This window comes from Cladophialophora psammophila, assembly GCF_000585535.1.
Source record: "Cladophialophora psammophila CBS 110553 chromosome Unknown aczJe-supercont1.3, whole genome shotgun sequence".
In the NCBI taxonomy this organism is placed as follows: Eukaryota; Fungi; Ascomycota; class Eurotiomycetes; order Chaetothyriales; family Herpotrichiellaceae; genus Cladophialophora; species Cladophialophora psammophila.
In genome coordinates, this window is record NW_006912924.1 from 1,423,229 (window position 1) to 1,448,533 (window position 25,305).

The 25,305-nt window shown below is 51.2% G+C and overlaps 6 protein-coding genes across 6 annotated transcripts; 5 read left to right on the top strand and 1 right to left on the bottom strand.

Annotated features, from left to right (window-relative positions):
- Positions 1–2,324: 2,324 nt before the first annotated feature.
- A1O5_02699 (uncharacterized protein) lies at positions 2,325–8,270 on the top strand (the record flags this gene model as incomplete). Its single annotated transcript, XM_007743313.1, has 3 exons — positions 2,325–2,353; positions 2,413–3,112; positions 3,177–8,270. The coding sequence occupies 3 exons, from the start codon at positions 2,325–2,327 to the stop codon at positions 8,268–8,270; spliced, it is 5,823 nt and encodes a 1,940-aa protein (XP_007741503.1).
- A 636-nt stretch (positions 8,271–8,906) lies between these two features.
- A1O5_02700 (uncharacterized protein) lies at positions 8,907–10,382 on the top strand (the record flags this gene model as incomplete). Its single annotated transcript, XM_007743314.1, has 1 exon — positions 8,907–10,382. The coding sequence occupies one exon, from the start codon at positions 8,907–8,909 to the stop codon at positions 10,380–10,382; it is 1,476 nt and encodes a 491-aa protein (XP_007741504.1).
- Positions 10,383–11,388: 1,006 nt separating this feature from the next.
- A1O5_02701 (uncharacterized protein) lies at positions 11,389–15,964 on the bottom strand (the record flags this gene model as incomplete). Its single annotated transcript, XM_007743315.1, has 8 exons — positions 11,389–12,020; positions 12,093–12,255; positions 12,318–14,096; positions 14,147–14,235; positions 14,286–14,674; positions 14,826–15,037; positions 15,093–15,853; positions 15,910–15,964. The coding sequence occupies 8 exons, from the start codon at positions 15,962–15,964 to the stop codon at positions 11,389–11,391; spliced, it is 4,080 nt and encodes a 1,359-aa protein (XP_007741505.1).
- A 1,830-nt stretch (positions 15,965–17,794) lies between these two features.
- On the top strand, positions 17,795–17,986 carry A1O5_02702 (uncharacterized protein; the record flags this gene model as incomplete). Its single annotated transcript, XM_007743316.1, has 1 exon — positions 17,795–17,986. One exon carries the CDS (start codon positions 17,795–17,797, stop codon positions 17,984–17,986), a length of 192 nt encoding a protein of 63 aa, XP_007741506.1.
- A 584-nt stretch (positions 17,987–18,570) lies between these two features.
- On the top strand, positions 18,571–19,367 carry A1O5_02703 (uncharacterized protein; the record flags this gene model as incomplete). Its single annotated transcript, XM_007743317.1, has 4 exons — positions 18,571–18,778; positions 18,835–18,954; positions 19,006–19,203; positions 19,258–19,367. 4 exons carry the CDS (start codon positions 18,571–18,573, stop codon positions 19,365–19,367), a joined length of 636 nt encoding a protein of 211 aa, XP_007741507.1.
- A 2,439-nt stretch (positions 19,368–21,806) lies between these two features.
- Positions 21,807–24,696, top strand: A1O5_02704 (uncharacterized protein; the record flags this gene model as incomplete). Its single annotated transcript, XM_007743318.1, has 4 exons — positions 21,807–22,320; positions 22,376–22,863; positions 22,914–23,251; positions 23,307–24,696. 4 exons carry the CDS (start codon positions 21,807–21,809, stop codon positions 24,694–24,696), a joined length of 2,730 nt encoding a protein of 909 aa, XP_007741508.1.
- Between the last annotated feature and the right edge of the window lie 609 nt (positions 24,697–25,305).

Here is a 25,305-nt window from a genome sequence, read left to right on the forward strand (position 1 = left end):
TTCTTCTTCTTCTTCTTCTTCTTCTTCTTCTTCTTCTTCTTCTTCTTCTTCTTCTTCTTCTTCTTCTTCTTCTTCTTCTTCTTCTTCTTCTCCTCCTCCTCCTCCTCCTTCAGGATATCTCGAAGCAAGAATCGAAGCAAGAATCGGAGCAAGCCACCAGCGTATGTGTCCTTTAGAAAATACCTTCCGATTTCGATTGTATAGTCTTGCAACTGCTTCAAATTTGCGAACACCTTCACCCGCGCTCCGGTTCGCGGAGCGTCCATGAGGTTGTTTACGTGCGTCTGACGAACTCGCTTCGAATGGTCAGTGACAACTATCCCCACGCGAGCATTGAAGAATATTGGGTGGAACCAGACAAAGCCTCACCTTTCGGCAGTCCTGCAAGCCGGTGGGCATGGGGGCGATGTTCAAGACACGACACAGATTCTGCCACGAATTCAATTCGTCGAAATCCTTTCCATAAAGTTTATTGAACTGCTGGACCATTGCTGATTTGAACTTCTACTTCGCCTCCCGTATCTCATCATCGCTGTTGTGCCACCCAAGGTCATGACACGTGCGATTGAATTCGATCCATATTTCTGCTGATGGATTGTAGTCAAAGTCAGGATACTAGTTAGATTCACTACCTAGCGATAAGGGCAGTGACAACGGTAGTCACGAGGCAGTGCGACACCTCCAGGTTATTTAACCCCCTACTGCTTGTGTGTCTTCTTTCCTTCATAAACATCACACAATATCATCGTTCCTTGGTTCAACTATACTGCGCGAAGAAATTACCGTTGCAGTCTCTGATTTGCGATTTTCCTCGACGTTTGTGTTCTTGACGGTCCCAAGGGCTTTTCGAGCTTTGAATGACAGACTATTGGAGGTTTGACTTAGTAAAAGAGGAGAATATGGCTCAGAGGGGATACAAGTGTAGTCATAGGAGGATATTGACTTGGAACGATCACCTGTCCTGGGCTCGATATGGGCCGACTTGCATGTCGATCCAAACCGGCAGGCCCCAGAATTGATCTATTGGAAACAGATGATACTCTCCTTGCTGTCCATCGTGGAAATTGGATAGGAATCCATGTTGAAAACTAAGATGGGTCCTCGCCATGAGATATACAAAACGCAGGTCAAAAGAAAAGCAGGCCAAGCAACAGAAGAGCAAAGCGTCACTGATCTCATTCTAATTGATAAGTTCATTTGCAGATATGCTTCGGACTAAGGCTGTCCTCAGCATCTCCTGTCACCACATTCCTTTGTGACACGAACCAGACGGTTGAGGCAACTCTGGACATCGTCTGGCTCTACGAGCCAGGCTGCCTATTCGCTCTCCGCGAGCAAGCTACAGGTGTAGTGGCCTACAAGTCCGGGGCTGGCGGCCGGCGACAACCACTCCCTCTAGATAGCGCACTAACTAGAGAATACTCCATTTTTTGAAGCCTAATACACCGGGAAAAGTTGTCCAATGCACCAACCTAGTGTGGCTCAGCCCACGGGGTACATGGCATGAACATGTGCCAAAAACACAGACAGTGTACGACATTGCATTTGCTTAAGTGGCTAGCATGTTCGCGTCACGCGGACACCTCACTTCAATGCCGCTGGCAAGTGTCGTCTATGCCTGCCGGATCGTCTCGATGAACGATCCAGTGCATGTGCCAGGCTCCCGAGTGCCGCAGCAACCCCGCGAAGTCGGCTTGTGTATTCAGGTTGCCTCTTTCTGCCTTACCTTTCCTCTGTCCATCGCGCTAGACAGCTGAATTCAGACACATCATTTTGCAAGCGAGCTGTTTTACTGATGGCAAAACTAACTACGGGATGGGTACAGGATACTAACTGCTAGAAATAGGCTCTCTTCGGCCCGCTCCGAGCCTTGTCATTTATACACTGCTAGCCGCTGTGTTATTGGAGAATTGAGTTACGGTGTGTGGGTGTTTACCTGCGCCAAGAGGTATACTAGCCTAAGTCTGATCAGGCCGAAACCACTTTTATTGCAAATAACTATGCTGCCGCGCGCCTCCTACTGTTCAATGTTGAGAAGATAGAGTACCTTCTATCCTCCAAAGAATGAAAACATTCGGCTGGAAATTGTGAATAGTAGTGCTTTTTTAGAGTTAAAGCACCCTCTTCATCTCCTCGCCGTTCACAAAAGAACCAAATGCTGTTCAGATAAGCAGCGCAACTAATTGTGAGCTTGAGGACTGAGAAAAGGTGCGTTGCCTGGCTGGCGGGAAAGTCCCTTGTTCCCGTCTCATGACTAATTTGCGACTTTTGCAGAAACTATCTTCCCCTCTGCTGTTTGCCTCTCGCCTTGTCATCGTTCCAAGATGGTCAGCTTCCAAGATCTACTAGAGTGGTAAGATTTAGCCCAGCAGATTTCCATGTCCTCCTAAACTGTCTGCTAATCTACCATAGGTACGATGACTTGTACTCTCGTACTGTCGACCTTGTCGGAGACTATGCGGGTGACGAACTTTTCATCATTGAAGGAGACTCACTGCTTCTTCACTCCTTCTCGGACGCAAAAATCGACCTTTCTTTCGGCTTTCAACTACTCCATGCGACCTACATCGTGGAGAACTTCCTTCGTGCTCTTCTCCAGCGGAAGTGCAAATTCCATGTCGTGTTCTTCTCCAGAAATGCGCGCATGTGCCTTCCGCGGGATACCACAGCTCACCTTCGCACTAGGTATCTCCTTGCTCGAGAAGCAATCATTCAACACCTCAGCTGTAACCTTCCTCTCACTGTCCCATACGTAGAAGTCAAAGTCTTTGACTCGTATTGGTCCTCTGATTTTGAGGAGTATCTGGCATCAACAGGAGCATACTTCTTCCTGTGCCATGACGGGTCATTCCCACGGTCGGACAAACAAGACAAAGACGATGACTCTCCAAAAGACGATGACGGCGACACCTCAGCCCCTTCCGAATTGCAAGCGAGCCGCGATCCAATCAGCATTTCCAGACACGGCGGTGGTATAATCGAGAAAGGTAGCTTCAAAGAGCCTCGACTTGATTATTCTCGGAAGGTCGCAATGCGGTCAATGATCCATTGGTTCATTGGACATGGCTATAATATTGCTCTTATCACCACTGTGGAATACCGAGATACAAAGGTGAGTTGATTCGCCCCTGCTTTGCGAACAGTCTGACCAAGAAAAAATCTCACAACGACCACAGGTCATGGCAATGATTGTGGAAGGCTCCAGAATGCGAATAAGACAGCTGCGGCAGGCACAAAACAACTCATCACCAATATCTCCTAAATCTGAGAGTGGATCCCAATGTGTATTCGAACCTCCGTTCAGAGACCCTCCGTTCAGAGACCCTCCGTTCAGAGACGCTGCTTGCGATCTGATCGAAAACCAAGAAACTGGAAGTGAAATTGAAGATCCCGTCCTCAACACAAAGCAAAACTCGAACACCAAGGAAGCGCACTTCCAGACGTCGCAAACAGAGGCCCTAGCAGAAACGTTGAAAATTCTAGATCGCACGTCAGGGTCAGCTCCGACACAGCGGGTGTTACTGATAGTCTCGACATTGAGTCTCATGTTCAGATCTGGCAAAATTGGTTCCTCTTTTGTGCTAGAAGCCTGTGCGATGCTCTTGCATGTCATAGTGATGCAGGACTGTCGTCTTTGTGATCGAGCCTTTGACTTCGAATGCTCTGCTACAAGCATGAGATTCTTGACGGATTTTGTCGACACGGCCCGTGACATCCTCTTGTCAGATCCCTGGCGAGAAACTGTGCTCCGTTTAAAACGACCCTGTGACCTTGGCGATCTGCTTGATGGGCGACTATTTCTCAACATTGCGTCCGAGCTTCAGGAGCCTGGTGCTCAACATGCCCTTGGTCCCTCATTGCTCTCATCATTCAGAGCTCTAGCATCCCTCTTGGATGACGCCTGCGGCGTCAACTTGCAGTTCGAGTCGGAGATCCAGAAAACTCGACCTCAAGTCACTATCACCATGCAAAACGCTCGCTTCAACGCAACACCACTCACGAGCCGAATAAAAGGCTCGATCATATCGACGAATGGATCTGGGATCTCGACGACCGTACTTCCGTTCAACAATTCCGTGTTCAATGCTCACCTACGCCCCATCCAACTGGCCATAGATGTCTCTGTCAGCGAAGAGGCCACGTCACGAATCTTCAAAGAGCTCAGCCACTGGCACAACCACCGGCACCCCATCGACAACAAGGCCATTAGCGGAATGGCAGAATGGCAGAAAGCGCGTGCTAATCGGCGTAATCAGTTGTTCATGACCGAGACAAGGGACTACGCCGCAAGCTTGACTAACGCTGTTGGAGGTCTTTTAGAGCCGGAAACAGTCATTGTAACGTCATCCAGAAGTCGAGTGCAGAAGGCAAAAGCGGATTCAGTAGGGACAAATGGTGTCTCCATTAAGTCCAAGGTTCAGAAAACTCCTGCCCAGGGCGGAAAGAATCAGAGCTTGAAACCCAAGGTCAAAGACCAAGCCGCGGCAGCTACCCTGGAGAAGGAGAAAAAGGACATTGCCAAGCAGATCGAAGCATGGAATTCCAAGAGAACCGAGTTTGCTAAAGAACGACACCTCACGTCTCGCGTCTTAATGGTCAAGAACTACCTGAAAAGCCTGCCAACGAAGAAGCGGGTCGTAGTGGAAGCTGAGGTGTCGACGTACCTGCTCTCCGTTTTGGTTGAAATGTGGACAAAGCATTGTACGTCTGAAGATCGGGTCCATTCTATGGCGATTATGGGGCTCGTTTGGAATCAGATGCTCCAGATTAGAAAACTCGACCAAGGGATCACTGCCGAAATTGCAACTTACATTGCCAATACGGTCGAGGCCTTCCGTTTGCCAGCCTTGGAATCAATTCCAGTCCAAGAACAACGGAGTCCCCACCTCAAATTCGTTGACTTGAGGTCTACGAATGCAGGTTTGGATATTCAACTATCGCCCCTGGAATTCCAGCTTGTCCATGCTGGGCCATTCTTTGATCGAGACATGGGCTCGGCACCGGATCCTCGCGTGCGTGATTTCGAGCCAGACAAGTGGCAGCGGGACGTGCTGGACCAAATCGATAGGAAGAATAGTGTCTTTGTGGTCGCTCCAACCAGTGCAGGAAAGACCTTTATTTCATTTTATGCTATGAAGCAGGTCCTCGAGGAGGGCGATGACGGAGTACTGGTCTACGTTGCCCCAACCAAAGCGCTTGTGAATCAGATTGCCGCTGAGGTACAGGCTCGATTCTCCAAATCGTTCAAGCACCCTGGAAAGTCAGTCTGGGCCATATATACACGCGACCACCACGTCAACAGCCCTACCGGGTGTCAGGTTTTGGTCACGGTTCCTCACATGCTCCAGATCATGCTTCTTGCTCCGTCGAATGCGAACGACTGGTCTTCTCGGGTCAAACGCATCATATTTGACGAGATTCACTGCATTGGCCAGGCCGACGATGGGGTTGTGTGGGAACAGTTACTTCTTCTTGCTCCTTGTCCTATCATCGCACTTTCTGCCACAGTCGGCAACCCACGAGAATTCAACGCCTGGCTCAGCAAGACTCAGGAGACCAACGGTATCCGACTCGAGATGATAGAGCATCGGCACCGCTACTCAGATCTGCGAAAGTATGTCTATAATCCACCACAAAAATTCCTCTTCAATGGCTTGACGGTCTGTTTGGAGTTGCCTTCTGTAGGGATTGATAATGCCACTGGGATAAGTTTCATGCATCCGGTTGCAAGCTTAGTCGACCGCTCGAGAGGGATACCCGATGATTTGACTCTCGAACCACGAGATTGCTGGACGCTGTGGAATGCCATGAAGAAACACCAAACAGAGGCATTCCCCGTTGATGAACGACTAGACCCTTTCAAATGTCTACCACCAATCCTACGCAAAGTCGACATTATTGAGTGGGAAGCCAAGCTGAAGGCACTTCTGAAAGTTTGGGTTGACGATCACAAATCACCTTTTGAAGTGGTATTCACAGAACTGGAGCAATCTGTAAGGAGCGCACAGCGACCAGATTTACAGATATCCTCGGGTAAACTGAACGACAGCGAGTCTCCACGTTTGGTTCGGGACGCAGACTGCTTCGACACCACGCTCCCGCTTATTTGTTCGCTTCATGACGAAGGAGCACTTCCAGCATTATTCTTCAATTTCGACGGGAGTGCGTGTGAGCTTATCGGTAAGCGTCTCCTGAGAGAGTTGCAGGAGGCAGAAGCTCGCTGGAAAGAATCTAGCAAAGCTTGGAAGTCCAAAATCGATAAGTGGGAAGCCTGGAAGCAGAACCAGGAAAAACAGGGTAGGAAGAAAGTGCCCAAGAAGACCAAGAGGAGTAATGCCAACGACGAGCCTACGACCAGGACCGAGCGGATGCGAGAAGCTGGCTCGGAAGAGTCAAGCATTTATGAATCTTTCGATCCAAACGATCCAGTTGACGGTTTCCATCTTGCAGACACGCAGAAGCTCACTCCGTCAGAGTTCCAGCAGTGCGCTGATGAGCTCAAGGCACGTTTTGTGTCTGACTGGCTGATCGACGCTCTGAAGCGAGGCGTCGGTGTGCACCACGCAGGCATGAACCGCAAATATCGTCAAGTGTGCGAGATTTTATTCCGCAAGGGGTACTTACGTGTAGTGATAGCCACTGGTACGCTGGCCCTGGGTATCAACATGCCCTGCAAGACCGTCGTCTTCTCAGGAGACTCGATCTTCCTGACGGCTCTCAACTTTCGCCAAGCGGCCGGTCGAGCCGGACGTCGGGGTTTTGATGTCTTGGGAAATGTGGTCTTCCAGGGAGTATCGTATTCAAAGGTCTGCCGCCTGCTCAGTTCAAGGCTCCCAGACCTGAACGGCCACTTTCCAATCACGACTGACCTGGTATTGCGGCTTTTCAACTTGCTGCATGAATCGAAACACGCAGCATATGCTGTTAAGGCAATCAATTCGATCCTTTCCTGCCCCCGTATCTATCTGGGTGGTCCAGAGTCGAAGCATACTGTCTTGCATCATCTACGGTTCTCTATTGAATATCTTCGCCGCAATCACTTGTTGGACGCTTCGGGTGCCCCTCTGAATTTCACCGGTTGCGTGTCTCACTTGTATTACACTGGAAATTCAAGCTTTGCCTTCCACGCGTTGCTCAAAAGTGGATATCTTAGCAAGCTTTGTGAGGACATTCTTATCAGACCTAGGCGAGTTCTGCTCACTCTGATGCTCGTCATGTCGCACCTCTTCGGACGTCAATATCTGAGACAGTCTGTTCTGGAGTCGCGCCGTGCGGAAACGCGGTGGTCGTCATCGGTCGTCGTCCTCCCTCCTCTACCAAAACAAGCAGCGAGCATCCTGTTGGATCACAACGATCAAACACTAGACATTTATGCTGCGTATGTGTCAACCTACATCGACCAACACGTCAAAGAAGTTGACCACAATCTGCCACTCACTGGGATGAAATGTGGCGGAGACAAGCCATTACACGAGATTGGGTTGTCGGTAGCTGCTCTCCCCCCGGTGCGCATCAATTCTGCTTTCGTTGCCCTTTCAGGCCATAGAGACGAGTGGAAGACAGTGTCCGACCTTTGCAAGATGGTTCGCAGTGGTGTCTGGCTAGAGGAGGCCGTAGTTCCCTACGTGGGGACCTATCCAAACGAGAGCACTGCACTCTTGAACGCATACCTCTACGACTTCTTCAAACACGGCAATGTGGTGGCCCTCGAGAAGGAAAATGGCATTCGTAAAGGAGACATCTGGTTTGTACTCAATGACTTCTCGCTTGTCCTCGCGACTATCGTGACTAGTTTAGAGAACTTTCTAAAGCTCTCCCTGTCGACTGGAAATGAGATGTCGGACATCATGGGCTGCGGTGATATGCACGAGTCAGAACTTGATGACAGAGTCCTGGAAGGTGATTTGGGCAATAAGAGAGCTCCCAATTCTCGGGTGCTGCCGAGTCGCGAGATGGCAAAGCAAGACTCGGCCTCTGCAAAAGCGACATCTAGCCTGGGGAAGAAGAAGATGGCTGACAGTTGGGAAGAGGATATGAGCGACGATATGGCCGAAACCAACGGCGCTGTTCCTGAAGCCATTGGTGAGGCGATCAAAGCAGCCAAAATGGAGAAGAAGCGTCATGCAATTGATAAGAAGAAACTGCAGAACGCGGTGAAAGCTGAGAGCGAGGTGTCGGAGCCTGGAGGTGACCTGTCATGGAAGGTTCTGAAGACGTTTACCATGCTCCAAGCCGAGTTCAACCAGAAATTCAAGGCAATGTGGGCATAAGCGCGTGGATGGAAGGGTGTATGGTGGTGCTAAGACTCCCACGGTGGGATTGCATGAGTTTGCGCCCTTTTCTCACCGAGGATTTCATGTGCGACTGGGTTCGAGCCTGCATGATTGCTCGGATTCTCTCTGTCTACATCTGAGTGGTCTTGATAGAGATGTGAATAAGATGAAATATGAAGAAGGGAAGAAACATAGAGGTAGAAATGAAAAGTGTTTACTCCAGAAGGCTGTGTGATATTAGGGGGTTAATGCCGATTAGCGAGTACGCTAGTCGGATGCGAATTAGTGGACCGCTTGACTGGTCTGGTCGGTGTACTTTCCCTTTACGCAGTACCGAGTACCGAGTATTGCGGTACTGGGTACTTTTGCCTGCGACTCGAGGCTGCGCTCCGCAGCCTCGTTCTGAATGGCGACCTCCAGGTCTCGCAACACGCGACTCCCGCACGCGTTCCTGTCTCTACTTAAATGACGTCGTTCCCAATTCAGATGTCCGGGCTCGCATCTTCGGACGATGAGGGTGAGTCGAGAATCGTTGCTGTTGGCTTGAGTCGCGAAGCGAGACAAAAAAAAGGTCAAGTCAACTCCGTACCTTTTCCTTCAACTGATTCTTCAATCGCCTCGCAATCTCCCACCATGGGCAACGCGGCTTCACAGGACGTGGGGCCCTCAAACCGAGAGAAACCAGAAGAGCTTGGATCGTCAACCGGTGATACTGTCGGAATTGCGAGCTCCCCCTCGGCTGGCTTTGGCAACAACAGACTGGCTACCGGTTTCCGCACAGCACCTCCCCCGGCCGCTTCTCATGAGTCGCAATCCGGTCCAAGCGAGGGTGATGGTCCATTCGACCCTGAAATAACCTCAGGAGAATCCAGAGATGATGCTATCGAGATTTCTGACGATGAGCAAGAACAGTCCGACGACGGGGGTATGGTCATTAACATTGACCGTCCCCAACATCACTCGTTCTCTGATGATATGGATCTTGATTATGACGGGAAGGAAGAGGAGCAAGAAAGCGAAGAAGACGAAGAAGAAGAAAAAGAAAGATTTACGCAATCAGAGAGGGATGAAGGGGATGAGGGAGATATTGAATCTGAAACGTCTACAAGAGAGACAACTCAACCCCTCTCTTCTACCGGACGGGATGCTCACGACCAGTTACAGGGCGATCTCGAAAAATTTTTCAGCACCGTCTCCGGCGAACTCCTAACCCATCCCACAGCCGCCGACGCCCGAGTACAATCAAGCCCATGCCTTGCAGATCTGAGCCCAGACAAGCTTGAGCTTCAACTGAAATACGCTTTCTTCCACGTCAGTCGCAAAGATGTTGATCTCAATCAGCCTGCTGTTTGCCTGAGTTGTCTCCAAAGCGGACATACCGAGCCGAACTGTCCCGAAGTGACATGCATTCATTGCTCTGCTCAGCACTCTAGCCGTCTTTGCCCTCTGCTCCAGCGGTGCTCGACATGCCGTGATCGTGGACACACTGCTAAGTCTTGCTCCACAGGCTTGAAAGTCACTACGATACCTTGTGATATCTGTGGAACCTCAAGCCATTTGGAGCAAGCATGCCCTCAGCGATTTTTTCCTTCTTACGGCATATCAGACAGCGGCCCTGCCAAGCTCTGGATTTCCTGCTGTATATGCGCAAGCACGTCTCATTTGGTGGGCGATTGTCCCCGAGTGAACAAAGGCGCAGCAACAAGGTGGTCCCTGAAATCACTTGCTCCCAAACAGATTGTCAACTTGACTCTCGAGCCGAGTACTAGGCAAAGGGAAAAAGAAACGGTCAATCGTGGTTTACGGCCAGAAGGGCTCAAGATTAAAGGTCGTGCCGCCCCTCGCCGCAGTGCACGCGTCGCCAGTGCAAAACAACAATTTGATACTTCCGACAGCGACGAGCAGTTCCTGAAGCCAAGAATTGAAAGCCGTGGCAATGCAAATCGTGGCAATTTAACATTCGCAACGCGGCCACCGAAAGATCCGCTTCCACCACCCTCGACCATGCCGAAGAAGGTGGTACTCACGCAGTTTCTCGCAGCGATAAATCGGCAAAGGCAGGCAGCTGGCAACAGCCAGCTCGAGCTGGTCTACGACAACAGAGCGTAGGTTTTTGGGACTTGAGCGCGGTTACAACTGTCGCTGACTTGCATATTTTAGCAACGCGTCCTTCATCGACCAGGTAGACCCCCAAAACTCGAGACTAATCAATGGCAATCAGAGGCAGATCGAGGTCATTCACAACTGGTGGAGGTACGTGAACCTCGATCCGTTAATAACAAATGGAGGCTGACGCAGGGGTGCTGCCCACCTAGGTCAGTGCTGGATCGACGAGAAGGCCCAAACGAAGCATATCTTGTTTAGGGCACAACGAAGCTTCGTCGACGGTAGACGAGCACACGACGACCCGATCACCGCGAGAAGTACATAGGACACACAAGCTCGAGGACCTTTGACGGTGATGCTGGCTCAAGCCCGCATCATCACAGCAACGACAGGCTGCCACTGAGCACCGATTGTATGGGAAGATGCAAAGAGAAGGGAGCGTCGACAGCAAGTCCGATGCAATGGCGGGCAAGCGACTCGCCTAGAGTAACTCTACGTACCCAGAGCATAAAACATGACTGACGCGTGTACAACCACAAGACCGCATGTTCCTCGTCCTCGTTGCCGCCTGGGTCAAGGATACGCTTGCCTCGAAGATGCTACAGACAGGACAGATATAGGCATGGGCACAAGCATGAGCTTCTGAGCTTGCAAATACTAAGTCCATTCGATTTTGGCCACTTATATCTGGGCCGGTCAAGGAACGAATCGCCACGCTACAACTCAACCAACCAAGATGGTTATGGCACAATGTGTGCTAATCATTCTGATTAACGCCGGTTCGAGTTACATTAGTTGAAACCCCTCTTGTGTCCTGATTCTAGCTATGCTGGGCGCTAATGCTCTTTTCCCTTGTCCCTTGCCGTTGCTCTTTACCTTGTTCCCTCCCGTTCCACATGCTATGAAGTCATTGTTGCTTTTACAGCGAGTGATGCTCAGAGCTTGCATCGGACGTTTCTGTCACAGCAGCGGCTGCAAGTTCCACCACGCATCCTCTAGACCATTGGCTCTACCAGTTGATCTCCCTATCCACAATCAGCTGGCTATTATCCCAATTTCCTTCCTTCCGTACGCTCGGCTCCCTTGGCGGGGGGGTGTCGAGGACGGCGGAAGACTGTGACTGCGAGGGTTGGGCCTGCTCACCACCATTGGCATACTCCAGCATCTCCACATCACCACCATTGCCCAGTTCCTTAGCGGGTGGCATGGCTGTCATCTGACTTTGAGGTTGATCTGTTCGCTCCGAGGCAACGGGGGCCGCATCAGGTGGCGGGTTCACAATCTCCCGCTTCACCGTCTCCGCTAGCTCATCAATCCGATCTGCGTCCAAGTAGATCAAAAGGTACGGGTTCGGGGGCGGATTCAAGCTACTGCTGCTTGCTGGCTGCTGTTGACCTTGGGTTTGAGTTTGCGCGTACGGATTGCCGAAGATCTCGTTGAGATTTGTGACAGTGGAGACACGATCGTCGTTGTATTTCCGCCATAGTTCTTTCTTGTGGTCGAATATGTACACCCAGTAGTGGCCTCCACCAGCGGAACCGCGGTGGAAGAATGCGGCATGGAGACGGTATGGGTGTTTGCGCATGTCGACGAAGGATTCTTTGATTTGCTGGGAGAGGCGAGATATCCGAGAGCGAATTTCTGTAATGTTGAGGAAGATTAGGTTAGTACTCCCGTCGTCAGATTTGACAAAGTGGAAAGAAAATTTCTTACCTCCGAGTTCAGAACGGGCATTTTCGGCCAGAATACCGAGGGTAGCGATGGCATTTGGATTCACATTGAGCTCGGCCGATATTTGATCACCAGGTATTTCGGCCAGGTATTCTAAGATACCCTTTGCATCTTCGAGAAGCCCAGGGACATCTGTGGATTTCCCCTGCGCATAATGTCAGTCGCCAATCTGTTCGAATCCATGTAGGGAAGGACGTGTTATCTTACAAATTTTTCTTCCAGCTCATCTCTCCGAGCGATGAGTAATGCTAATTCCTTCTTAATCTCCCACGTCTGCTGCCGTCTTTGCATTAGGTCAGAGCCTGGTGGGGTTTCCAGGTATCGATCCATGTAGATGGTCTCTGGAACGTCAACGTGATAATTCAACTTTTCCTGACGTTTTGTCTCATTGTTCCATGACACTCGGTCCAGGGCTATGCTCAACACCGGCGGCAGACTGGCGATTGCGGTGTATGCTTTTGCGCCATCTTGCGCATCTTGAAGATCGAACTCATTGTCAATCGCAGCATACACATCAACAGGCCGATGGAACACGCGCGTGATGATGTTGAGGAACGGAAGGGCCGTCGGTGGATTTTTTTCTGGTTGGCTGTGTACCACCTGCTGCCCGAAGAATAGATCATGCACTTCGTCGCGTTGTTCTCCCGACTTGTCGAACCCTGTAGGTCGCACTGCGTAAGACAGCTGAATGATGCAATGATTCATGACCTCGGTGACATCTTGTTGACGCGCATACTCTTCTAGAGTCGTGGTGGTATTCTGTACGGGTTTCCTCGGAGGCACTGGCGGTGGCTTTCCAGGAGGGGGGGCGTATTTCATTAGTCCAGGATCTATGCCGGATACCTTTTCATCAGCATTTTCAGACAATGCTCCTGATTGGAGATTTGGATTTGATGGCGCCGCTGTTGGAAGAGGCTGCCCTGTCCAAGGAGACACGACCACCGATGTTGTTGTAGGCCTAGCAGGTGAGACATTTTCTTTGTTGTCCGACATCGGTAGGTGTTCATTTCTCTCCGCCAATAAATCCTGGTCACTGCCAGATCTCGACACCAAAGTGTCTTCACTGGCACTGTCATTCATTAAAAAGGCATCAACATTTTGCTGGCCACTAGTCGCGTCTTCTATCGCATCCAGTGTCGAAGCATCGAAGTCTTGTATTATGTCAACGGTGGTGGCCCTGGTATCCGTAGGAGACTGGATAATGATTGTATCCATTATTCCATTCGCTTCAGAGTCAGCCACGGGTAAGGGTCCTGAAACAGGTAGGGTACTGATCGAGCCTAAGCTGGGCCGCTCGTTTGACTTTAGGGTTGACCTTCGACGCATCTTTTCTTTAACACTTTCCGTCTCCAGTGTCAATCGGGCTAGCTCCTGCTCTGGCTTGATGGATGAACGTGGTGTTTGTATCATGCCGCGGAACAGAGATGCCAAGCTGGCGACAAACTGCTGCGCAGTCTGAACCTCCTTAAGGCTAACTTTCCGCTGTCCCACCCGCTTTTGTTCCATACTCTTCTCGTCCAAGGGCATCTTGTAATCGTCGAAGTTGAGAACCAATTGGCGTACTTCATTCATTGTGAACAGGAACTGCAATAAGCTGTTTAAATAGCAGGTATTCCCAATATTCTCGAGTCCCACAGGCTCTTCCGGCTTGCCCTGAGGTTCTTGGGGAGCCCTGCTGTGTAAATGATCCAATAAGATTGAACTGTTCCGGCCTTTGGCGATTGCGGCGAGCGCTCTGTTGTAGTAGTCCACGCTGCCAGGATTTTCTTCGACGGCTATGTTGTATTGATAGAGTATCATTTCATCGTCGATCGCGCGATTGTCGATCTGGAGGGCTTGGTACCCTTCGGCAGGCTCCATCTGGCTGTGAGTCTCGTTCGAAAATCCCGAATCGATCCAATTAGACAGAAATCGGCTTTTACGGTGTTGCGCAATCACGCGGACGGCTTGCGTAGCTTGCTCTGCGAGGGCCTTGTTTTCATTTGTCTAAGACAACTATCAGCACAGATCAATCGACATATAGGCACGCGACCAACCTTGACAGCCCACAAAGCTTGGATGTGCTCGTCTTCCATCGTGGAAACGGCATCTAGGAACGCAAGTGCCGACTCATAGCTGTCAATGACTGTAGCAAAATTGTGAGTACACGAAGCTCAGCTGAGAGGGTTGACTCACTGTTCATCGCAGTGTCCGTAATGCGTTTACTGTTACGATCAACTCCTATGATGCGGAGATAGTCTCTTAGTTGATGTTCATGACCTGGAGAGTCCGCCAGTTGGGCCGTAAATGAGCCGATGATGTCCTCATCGCTGACCGGACCCTCACGGCCGATCAGGTGGAAGGCTTTATATGCTTCATCCAGCATTTCTGCATCATAATGGCCCTGTGAGGTCTCCAAAACAACTTCAGTCTCTAAGACCTCACTCTGACGCTGATTTCCTATATATTTGAGATTGCTGAGATATACAGGCGCATTTTGACGATCTGTTTCAACCTGCCAGTGGTACGCTTTGGCAACAAGTTGGTCGGACAGATCCATCGGACAGCCAAGAGCAGTGAAAGGACTACGTCCACGTTAGCGGGGCTCAGGAGAAAAAGGTGGGAGTTTGCCTGTACGGAGTTCTCATCTCGGGAGAGATTCTAGCAGTTCTGCTAGCAGGATTCGTGTCATCTGCCATTCAATTAGCGCATCTCAGCTGGATGCAGGCGGGCGACTCACAGTCCTGACACCCGAGGGCCCGTGATAGCTCCCTTTCGGCGGGCAGCGGAGGGGCAATATCTTGCAGCTGCTGTCGTTCCTCGTAGGGACGGGACAGAAGCAGAGCCGTCAATTCGTGTTCGGCATTGTCTAACCAGATGTTGAGGGGGCTCTGGTAAGGTTGGTGGTCCTCAAAACTTGGTTCTGGGACCATCCAGCAATCCCCGGGCTGACAGACGAAGGAGTCAACACAGGTACATTTCAAGGGCAACTTCTCCACCTACCAAAAGCTGGAACCCAAGATGCTCTAGGACGTCCTTGCAAGCAGTTCCCTCAGGTCCAAATCGAACAATGAACCTCCGATTTGATAAGTTGATTGACCTGTACTTTGGATCACCTCTCGCACGCCATGAGTTTTTCAGATATGCTCGGAGGTCTAGCAGGACATCCATCGGCCCTGGGTGCCGCATTCCCTCCGTGTGCCCTTCTCTTTCGCGGAAAGCATCTTCTGTTCTCTGGCGAAGCAGCGCGGGATCGGTCAGGGTGTGAATGTCGCTCTGACGGAGGACTGGCGGGCTGAAGCGCACGGTAATGGTGGCGGAGCAGGTGAGGGAGGAACACTTGTAGGTATATATTTCATCTTGAGAGTCGGGGTTCTGACGCTTCCATACGTTCCTTTCCAACGGCTCTTGAAATTCTGACCTCACTAGGTGATGAAGAGGATGCTCAAAGCTGGGGCAGGGATCGTCATCAAATCTGATGGTGTAATCGACCTTGACATGAAGGTGCACCCGGCACACTTGACAGAATGCTGCCACCGTCCATATTGATTGCGGACCCGGTCTCTCGTCCACTGCGGGAGGTTGAGACTGTTTCGGCTTCAACCCAAACTTGTGTCTGCAGCTATGAAGAGGAAGGAGGTCTGCCAGATAAGGAGCGTGGATGAACTTGAGGGGAGAATCAGCGAGCAGGTTCGGAAGGTCCTTGGAGTCTCGCCATGGCTCATAGAGGGTTAAATCCTCGAGGAATGCCGGAGCAGTTCGACCTGTGGTATCTCGTTATTACAGACGATCTCTTTGGTGGCATCTCTTGTCTACACACCAGATCCTTTGATCGGCGCAATGAAGGACCGGATATTGCCTTGCACACCGGCCATGCAAGTCGGCTTGGAAGCGATCCACTAGCTCTTCGAGCCAGTAGTCAGGGCAGGTATGCAAATGGACTGTCGCAGGATCTAGGCAAAACGGGATACGTCTGATCTAGGTTCATGCGGGCGCAGGATATTTGGACTCGAGGAACTACTGTGATGGATGGATGGATGAAACTGAGACTCGAGCAACAAAGCGCAGAGAGAGAATTGGACTGGACCGGACCTTCCACAGGCCGTCACCCACGCAGTCTTCTGCCGGGGAGTGACAGAAGAGGCGTCAGACAGCCTGAATCATAGGTGCAGTGTATTAGAAGAATTTAAAAGAGTTCAGAATGTCCTGCCATGACGAAGGGGGGGGGGTGTGTATAGGTAGCAGCCTGCGAATGGCAAAATGCATATGCGACGAGGACTCGAAGCCCAATCGGGGGGCGCGTAAGGCAGCGCCGCTTCCAACCTTGATTATTCCCAATGCTGCCAATGCCAAGGCGCTAGTCATCATCGGTAAAAGCAGCCTTTCAATATTGAAACATCTTCTCACAGATCGGTATTACCTTCTCCTTCACACAAAGCGGTTCGACAGCTCGATTTAGCTGCGAACCCCATAACTTCGGTGCCAATGTTGCTGCCCTGAACCAATTCCAGATAGGAAATACTCCCCCGTTACTATAAACCAGACAAACCAGACAAACCAGACAAATCAGTTGTAATTCGTACTTCCTCAGCTTCCGTGTTGAAATAATTCTCGCCTTGAAACAGAGCTGCCAGGCTCTCTCACAACCAAAGTGCACGGCATGTTTTCCACGGCAATCCAGAACAGCAATGCCGCTCCCTGAAATCTTCGTCGCATAATATTTCGGAACCATAAACCCTGAGGTATCATCACAAGGCCCAATCCCAATATGCGTCACTTCCCTCCAGTCGAAATCATCGTTATATTCAACGATCCAACAAGGTAATTGAGTACCTCATTGCTCCTCCAGCTCCACATCTGACATTATAAAACTCGGAACACGACGAACAACGGTTCAGCTCGGGCTTAGGTCCGGCAGCTCTAATTTCAGCACTCATCTCACTTCGTCTACTTCATGTTGCATATGCGACCGTCAGAACATCTAGTGTTATGTCCTTTTTCAAGCGGATGAGCAAATGGGGGACGCCGAGAAAGCCAACAACGCCGCAGTAAGGATTTCCTCCGCTAGCTTCCACAAATACAAGGCTGGCGAGGGAGGATCACGCCCAGCTTACTCAGTCGTACTGCTTCAACTTGGTGCCCCTTGCTTGAACATGTATCCGCATCTCTCCGCATCCCAAGCGTACCTCCTGTGAAGAGCCCAGAGCTCACTTACTTCTTGTCGACGACGACGTCATAACTTGTACAGAACTGGACTGCTTGGGCAGGACCATACAAAGAAGGTAGTTAGGGAATCGTTCTAGTACAAGTATCTTCACATCTTCTGCCATCTGTGCTCACTTGTCATTATGAAGTTTCCTCTAGCACCGAGAAGCCATTGCCCTTGCCTAGCGTTCCTGCATCGGCTTGACCTATTTCAAATTCATTATCCTTGGTTCCATTGCGTACTGATTTCTCCATTCTTGCATTAGATATTCGTTCAGAATGTCCAATGTCACGGAAGCTGAACAGCTCACGGGCGACCTCGCGAAAGCTCTGGGGAAGTCTTCCGCCCTTCCCCGGTCACGGAGTATATGACACATCTTTTCAATATTACAAGCAAGGCACCAATCGTCAGCGATTTCAAGAGGAACTTCTCAGTTGAGAACGCCGACCTGTTGCTGGAGATTCCTCCGCAGGGAGGGTTCAGGTTCCGTATTAGCAGAATGGTGAATTCCATTTACTACGATCCCAACGACGACCGCGACGACGAAGCGCTGGGGAATAAGGTCCATGCCGACGCCAACACTTTGGATTCGATCAAAAGCAGTGGTGAGGCTGTGGCCCAGGTCGATGAGATTCAGGAGTCTGGAGACGAGACGAGGGAAAGGTTCCCTATTGAGCGCAGATTGGCTTGAAAGGGCTGTGGGAAGGGAAATACTGTGGGCGAAGAATCGAGACCTGAGACCTTGTCAGAGTCAGGTCTAATTGTAAATCCATCTCCTATGCCCGTTACCTTGTCAAGGCTACATGCCTGTGTCTATTCCCTCTCTCTTTTAATGTAACAAACCCGAGGCCTGTAGGGGAGCCTGAAGAGCCACCTTCTGGCGCCGTGATGGTATCTGAGGCGATTTTTCTATCAGAGTCACCAGAAGCTGATCTGCGTTGCTGTAAGCCCCTTGATGGGGCAGCCTCGTCTCTGAACAGGCCGAAATGCATTCTCGTCAAGGTGGGGCTAAATGTTCCTGAGCCCAACGAATCAAGTCCCCAGTTCGCATAAGGAAGGTGTGCCGCGTGAATGCCAAGCCTGCACCTCTCTGACCTCAATGTGAGAGCTCCGATGGAAGGAGATCAACATAAATCTCACGGCAAGTCGAAACTTCTCAATCTACAATTGGCCTTCCTAGCGTCCCTCCCATTCCACCGAGCTGACATCGCTTTGGCGCAGCTACTGATGACTTGAACTTGACCGCTCTCAGCTCCAACAGCCAGGATCGCAGCCATGGGGGATTTGGTGGACCCGAAGCCGAATTACGATGTCGACGAGCCCGTTTACCAACCTCAGGATGCTCTGGGCCTTTCGGCGCGCGCAGCTGCATTAACTGGTGCTGCTGGTCTTTTCGTCGCCTCTGTCCAGAACACTGTCGCCAAGGAACAAATCGGTGCCTTCGGGGTGTTTACACGTTTTGGCAGAACCATTGGTCTACTCAGTATGATTGGGATCTTCTCAAAATGTAGAAACTGAACAGATTCTGATTGTTTCCAGCGGCCATGGGAGGAACGTTCCAGTTTGCAAGCTCGGCTTCTGCAAACCTACGAGAAAAGAATGACTACATAAACCATGTAATCGGCGGTGCCCTGGCTGGCTCTTTGAACGGTCTCTGGAGTATGGAAGGCACAGCAGAAGTGGGTCGGGCTCATTGCTAACTGGCAGCAGAGCGGTCAATGACATCGACGCTGGGCAGTGCTTTGGCCCTCGGCACCGCGATGGGCGTGATCAGCTACACTGGCCGCTCAATGTTCGAATCTTCTTCAGACAAGGCCTTCGAGGACCGGATGGCATATAAAGAGGAGACAAGGTCTCGGTTCAGGAGACCTCTCAATGAAACAATCAACGAGCTGGGAGAAGGACGAGGTAAGATAGATCGACAAGGTACTCTCCGCAGGCGGCTGATTCACATGGTTCCAGGTATCTACGGCCCGGGTTATGAGGAAAGACGGAAGCAAAGAATTAAGGAAAGATATGGCTTCGACGTCCAACCACCGTACTATGAAGGCAAGCCCGCCCCCGGGGCATGATACACGGCCCATCTTCGCTTAGAGAACCGCAATTCGGGTTCGTATTTGTAACCCGCACCTGGACTGTGGTGCTAGCGAACAAGACGACGATTGATCCTTTTAAGCTGTGCAGGAAATAGGGAGGCGACTGAACATGTTACACTATCCGCACGGCTGCTTTTGAGAGATTAGTTCGACGGCATCGAAAATCATTTGTACATAGGCGAACTATACCAAGATCTTCAGAAAGAAGCACTTACAATCAGCTTCAGGCTCGAAAGAAGAGGCTGCTGAGATGGCTATTCCCTGGGATCTTGTGGATTAAAGCTTTTTTTTGTCATGTGGCACATTCAAAACTGTCGCTTCACTACAAGTTTGTCCTGTCCTCGAGCCGTATAGGGAAAGCAGCAAGCCACTGCGATCAAATGGATGACAAAGCCGATTAGGTACGACATGATGAGCCCAGCAATGCATGTGCGTCGGTAAGCAGGTCTAACCAAAGCAGGAATAAAACCTGTCCTCATGGAGGGATTTGGACCTGCAAGAACACGCCGCCTGATAGTCTGTGGGACAGTTCAGACTGTTTACCAAGTGTGTACCAAGCGGGATGGAAGATGGTCTGGGATGCTGTTATTCTCAGCAGGCCCTGGTGGTCCCGAAAAGCAAGCCTTCTTTGCAGAACTTCCCATATCCGCTAATTCCATGCAGTCACGCCACAAGTTTAGGTATGCGAAATCACAAACCAAGCAAATATGAATTCTTTTGTGCGATGGTCCCGTCCGAGGTACTCGCCGAAGATAATGGATTCATTCATATCTCGTGGCGCATCAAGCGCGGGTCATTAGGCTCACCTCTCAAAAGCAGGCCTACTTGTAGACACACCAAGTACAAGTATTAGGACAACAGCTTGCTAATACCTGACTGAGTACGATGATCGATCGGCGGAAAGGCTGATTGTGCTAGGCAAAACGCAAAAGATGAACGATTGATGACTGATGTGCCGATTTCCTGAGCTTTTTGCCTTTGGGAGGGCGGCCGGACCGTCAAGCCATTTCGACATGATCATCAGGCAATGCAATGCCACTGGCCCAGCCACCGCAAGGAAACAGCTGAGATCTACCAAGTGTTGACGCTGACCCAAGCTTGCCCAGGCATACGAGGTATCCTTCCGTGATCTGCCGTCTCTTTCTCATGCAATTGTAGTGTGGTGTCACCATCGTCCTCGGATCGATTGCGGTGCGGTGCTCATTGTTTAGATAGCTCCCTTCTGCTTCTGGTTAGGACGGGTCGTCCGGGTTCGAGGTTCGGGAGGCCGCCGCGCCTAAGAGATGCAGCTGTTCATGGTGTCCAGCGTTCAGCGGGGTCAGTGGTTCCTTTCAAATAGCTCCTGTGGCTAGCGATTCAATCGTTGGAGAGCTAGTTTCCACGAGAGCTTGCGACTTGGTGATCCTGCAAAAAGCACCCTCGGCAATGCTCAACCAACGATTCGAGGAGGAAACCCTGGGCGATGCTGTCGTATTCTTTGTTCAAGTAGGCTGTGGTGGGCAGTAATACAAGTCTACTGTACTGGTACTGTAGAGAGAACAAAGCGAATGGGGAGCAGATTACATCACAGTTGTCTGACGATGGCACCAGATGCCTCGTCACTCCACTGCCAGCAGCTTCATGCTCAGCACTCAATCTCGAGAGATTCAGCAGCAGCTCCGCGCGCCAACTGCCAACCGCCGAGGAGCCTAGCAGGCCCCCCCCGTCACCCTAACCAGCGACCCGAGTAGTGGCCCAGTCGCCTCCTCGGTGCCCTTGGCCAGCAGCTGCCAGCTGCCATCTGCCAACTGTCAACCGCCAAATCCCACCCTTGAGGAGAGGGGGCTCGTTCCAGGCGCTCCACTGACACTTCCCTACGCCTGTTGCGATTCGACCAGTTATTCCTGCCGTGCCGGTGGCACTGAGCAACTTCAAGCAAGGCCCCAAATCCAAGCCTAGTGGCCCAAGCCTCCACCTCTTGCGCCTCCCCTCGGGAATCCACCAAGCCCACCAGAAGCTTCCCAAGCGGGCACTGACTTCACCGTTTCATGGCCTGTGAGCCTGTGCACCGAGCCACCTCGACGTCGACGCTTCCGCCCGCCTTCGACTTCCCTCATCATCATCACCATCAAACTCTTGTTCTTCCTGAAACCGACGTCATCCATTTTGGCACCACCTGTCGCATTTCATTTCCCTGGTCTCGACTCCCCTCCTCTGAGCTTCTTTCTCAGTCCAATTGCTGTGCCGTGTCCCGCTTGACCTTTCGACCTTTCGCACAGACGAGTTGTGCTGAATACTTGAAACCGTTGTCGTCTATCCCCAAGATGCCGCTGGCGACATAGCTCCCGCACGCAGCTCGCCAGTGTAACCAACCCTCAATGACCTGCAGATAGCTCCGCAACCGGGCTTTCACGTTCCCATCTTGACCTTGTCATCATGTCCTCGAGACCGATCACTCCTGTTTCACCCATTCAAAGCACTCATCCCGATGCTTCGGCATATTCCGCGCGACCAACGAGTGCGAAACTATCTTCTCGACCCGTATCTTACGCCGGCACCCAGCATGCCGAAACTGTATCGCACCCAAACCACTCTCAAGCTGGTTTCCTGCAGGACCAATCCGCTGTAGCGCAAGCCGCCGAGTTGCACGATGAAGTCGTCCACCAAAGCCAGGAGTCACCGGAGCTCCCTCGGACTAACTCGCACATGTCAGGGTCGCAGACTTTGCTACCATCGAGAGGTGGGACACTGAAAAAGAAGGCTTCCCTTCACAAGAGCGCGAGTCTGAAAAGGACTGCTAGCAAAAGAAGCAGCTATGCAGGTTCAGTGCGAAGCATGCCATTGCCGGAAAAGGAGCAATACGGCGAGACCGAAGAGACCAACAGCGTCTTCTATTGTCCAGTCCCGACCACGGGGAATCCTACAGAGCTCCTCGCAGCGCGATTTCAAGGTATGCTTCATTTCCTTCGACTAACCCGGTTGTGTCTCGGCTAATCTTTGAGCAGCATGGCGTAAAGTCCTCAAGGATTTGATCAATTACTTTCGGGAACTGCACAAGACATATGAGACACGAGCAAAAGCGCTCATGTCGACCTCCAACGTCATCAATAACACCACTATGCCTTCCAACTTCTTAACATCCGGTGGCTTGGGCGACGCCGCGTACATTCTACGAGATTTTCATAAACAAGGCCTCAATGAAGCCAACAAGGCTAGAGACCTCGAGAATGAGGTCATTATTCAACTTACAGGTCTGCGGAGTGACCTACAACAGAAAATTAAAGAGATCAAAAGCTTGTCTGGTGACTTTAAGAATTCAGTGGACAAGGAAAAGGAGACCACCAAAAAAGCGATCCAATCCCTCCAAGAATCTCTCGGTATGGTCGATCACGACGCAACAACGACCGGAGGAAGGGGCGACCCTTTCCTGGTCAAGATGGCTGTTGACAAGCAGATTGAGAAGCAGATTGATGAAGAGAACTATTTGCATCGGGTAGGCTATTTTGATGAGTCCAGGCGCACTAGTTGAGCTAACATGAACAGGCGTATCTCAACCTCGAAGCGTCTGGCCGAGAGCTAGAGTCCATTGTGGTCGGCGAAATTCAGAAAGCGTACAATGTACTTGCTGGCATTCTGCGCCGCGAGGCTGACGACGCCTATGGTACGGCCGAGAAACTCAAGGAAGGGCCACTGTCAATGGTCAAGGATCATGAATGGGATGAATTTACCAAGAACAACAATCAAATGGTGGATCCGAGAGTCCCTATTCGACAAGTTTCTCACATTATCTATCCCGGAAAAGATCATCCCGCAGCAATCGAAGTGAGGAGTGGGATGCTTGAGCGGAAGAGCAAATATCTGAAGAACTATACTCCTGGATGGTGAGTGGAATCTAGCACTGGTCCCGCAACTGTGGTTACTGATTATGCCTGTCAGGTACGTTCTGTCTCCAACCCATCTCCACGAATTCAAATCGGCAGACCGAATTGCGTTCCAGTCGCCTGTCATGTCATTGTATTTGCCCGAGCAGAAACTGGGCGCTCATTCCGAGCTTGACTCTTCGTCGCATAAATTCATGCTCAAGGGCCGACAAACCGGCTCAATGCACCGCGGGCATGCTTGGGTGTTTCGAGCTGAATCCCACGAAACCATGCTAGCATGGTTCAATGATATCAAGGAGCTTACGGAAAAGCGAGGCGAGGAACGTAATGAATTTGTCCGCAGACAGCACGCTCGATCACTTTCTGGCAGTAGCGTCAAACCCTCGAGCATTATCAGTTCAGAGGGCGAAATGGAGGACGATGAGGCTGATCGCGTTGCCTTTTCCGGCGAACAATCTGTGCGAGGTACATCCGCTGTGCGAGGGACATCTGCTGATGGAGCCGCCGCCGCCGCCGCAGCCGCAGCTAGCGCCGGTGGTCTCAGCGCGGCAGCGATGCACGACGACGAGGACAACAGGTCTGAAGCCGGGTGGCGTCCTCCACAACGACCAGCACCAGGTGGGCGATTTCCATCTGATCTCAACGTACAACGCGGCTTACAAGCTCCGCTGTCCCCTTCTAGTGGAGAAAGTTCTGACCCAGACCGTGATGTCGTAGCAGCAGCAGGTGCTCTGCCAGGCAGCGGAGTTCCTTTCGCCAATACCACGGAAAAGCACACAGACCTACAACCGGACGCTCATCCACCTGATGGACCAACTTCGCAGATAAACACGACAAGCCAGTACGCCCCAGGACACCACCCAAATATATTCCCAGCTCGTCAAGCTCCCCCTTCTCATGATGGGGCGAGTCAGTATGGTGAATGGATGGCACCGATAGCTGCAGGGGCGGGAGGCGCGGCGTTGGCAACTGGCGCAATGCATCACCACAACGAACGCCAGCAGGAAAAACAGGCTGAGACAGCTGCCCGACGACTAGATGGTGAGTCAGCAATACCGCATTATGGCGAATCCTCTGCTCCCATACCCGTGGCAATCGCGGCACCTATCGAGGCACCGGCCGGGCCGCGGGCAATGAGCGAGTCGACCACAGCGCCCGGCTCGGCTGTTGCAAATACCGTGTCCTCAGGAACAGAGACAGGGACTCTGTCGACCGTACCAACTAGTACAGGACATGTGGCGCCGACTGACACCATGTTCGATACCAATGGTGTCTTCGTTGGGTCCAGGGCGTCGAAAACTGCCCCAACGGACTACGTCGTCAAGCCGGCGCAAACTACCAAAAGTCCGAAGACCACCAGGGACTTCCATGTGCCTGGAGAGTTCCCAGCAACGCCGGCTCTGAACGATGATGCTAAAATATACAACGACGTGGTCCAGCATTAAAATTGATTATGGGAGGTGGCACGTGGACAGGGCCGTTTGTCGCACAAGAAGGATAAGGGATGGGTCTTCATGCCGGGAATTAGGCCAAATGCATCTCACGATCTGCGTACACACATCCCGCGATAATATTCAAGATTTAACGAACAAGTTTCTACGTGTTTGCAGTTTTGAGATACCACAATCGTTATGGAAGTTCGGCTCTTTGCTGTCTCTGCGGTACCTGGTGGAACGCAATATGGGAGCATTTCAATAGGGTTTTCCGTGCGGCTAGCAACGTTCGAGATACAAGGAGGAACAAAGTATTCTGGAAAAGGCTTTTGCAACGAAGTCCTGTCACCAGGGAGTTAGCGGGTTTACTCTACACTTGCCAATCGAAAAGTCTTGAAGCCCAGACTCGATCTTTCCGTTCTATTTGCGGTACATCGATACGTTGGTCAAGTCTCAAGATCCAATATTAACAGGGAGAATGAAATACTGTCCCAGGGAATGCCGAAATTCTTCCTTTTGGCCACGCCACGACAGGTCACATTCTTATCACCAAGTTTCGCAAAGCTGGAGGGCGAAATGGCCAAAGATGAGCAGACGATACGACGGAGTAGAAACTTTGTG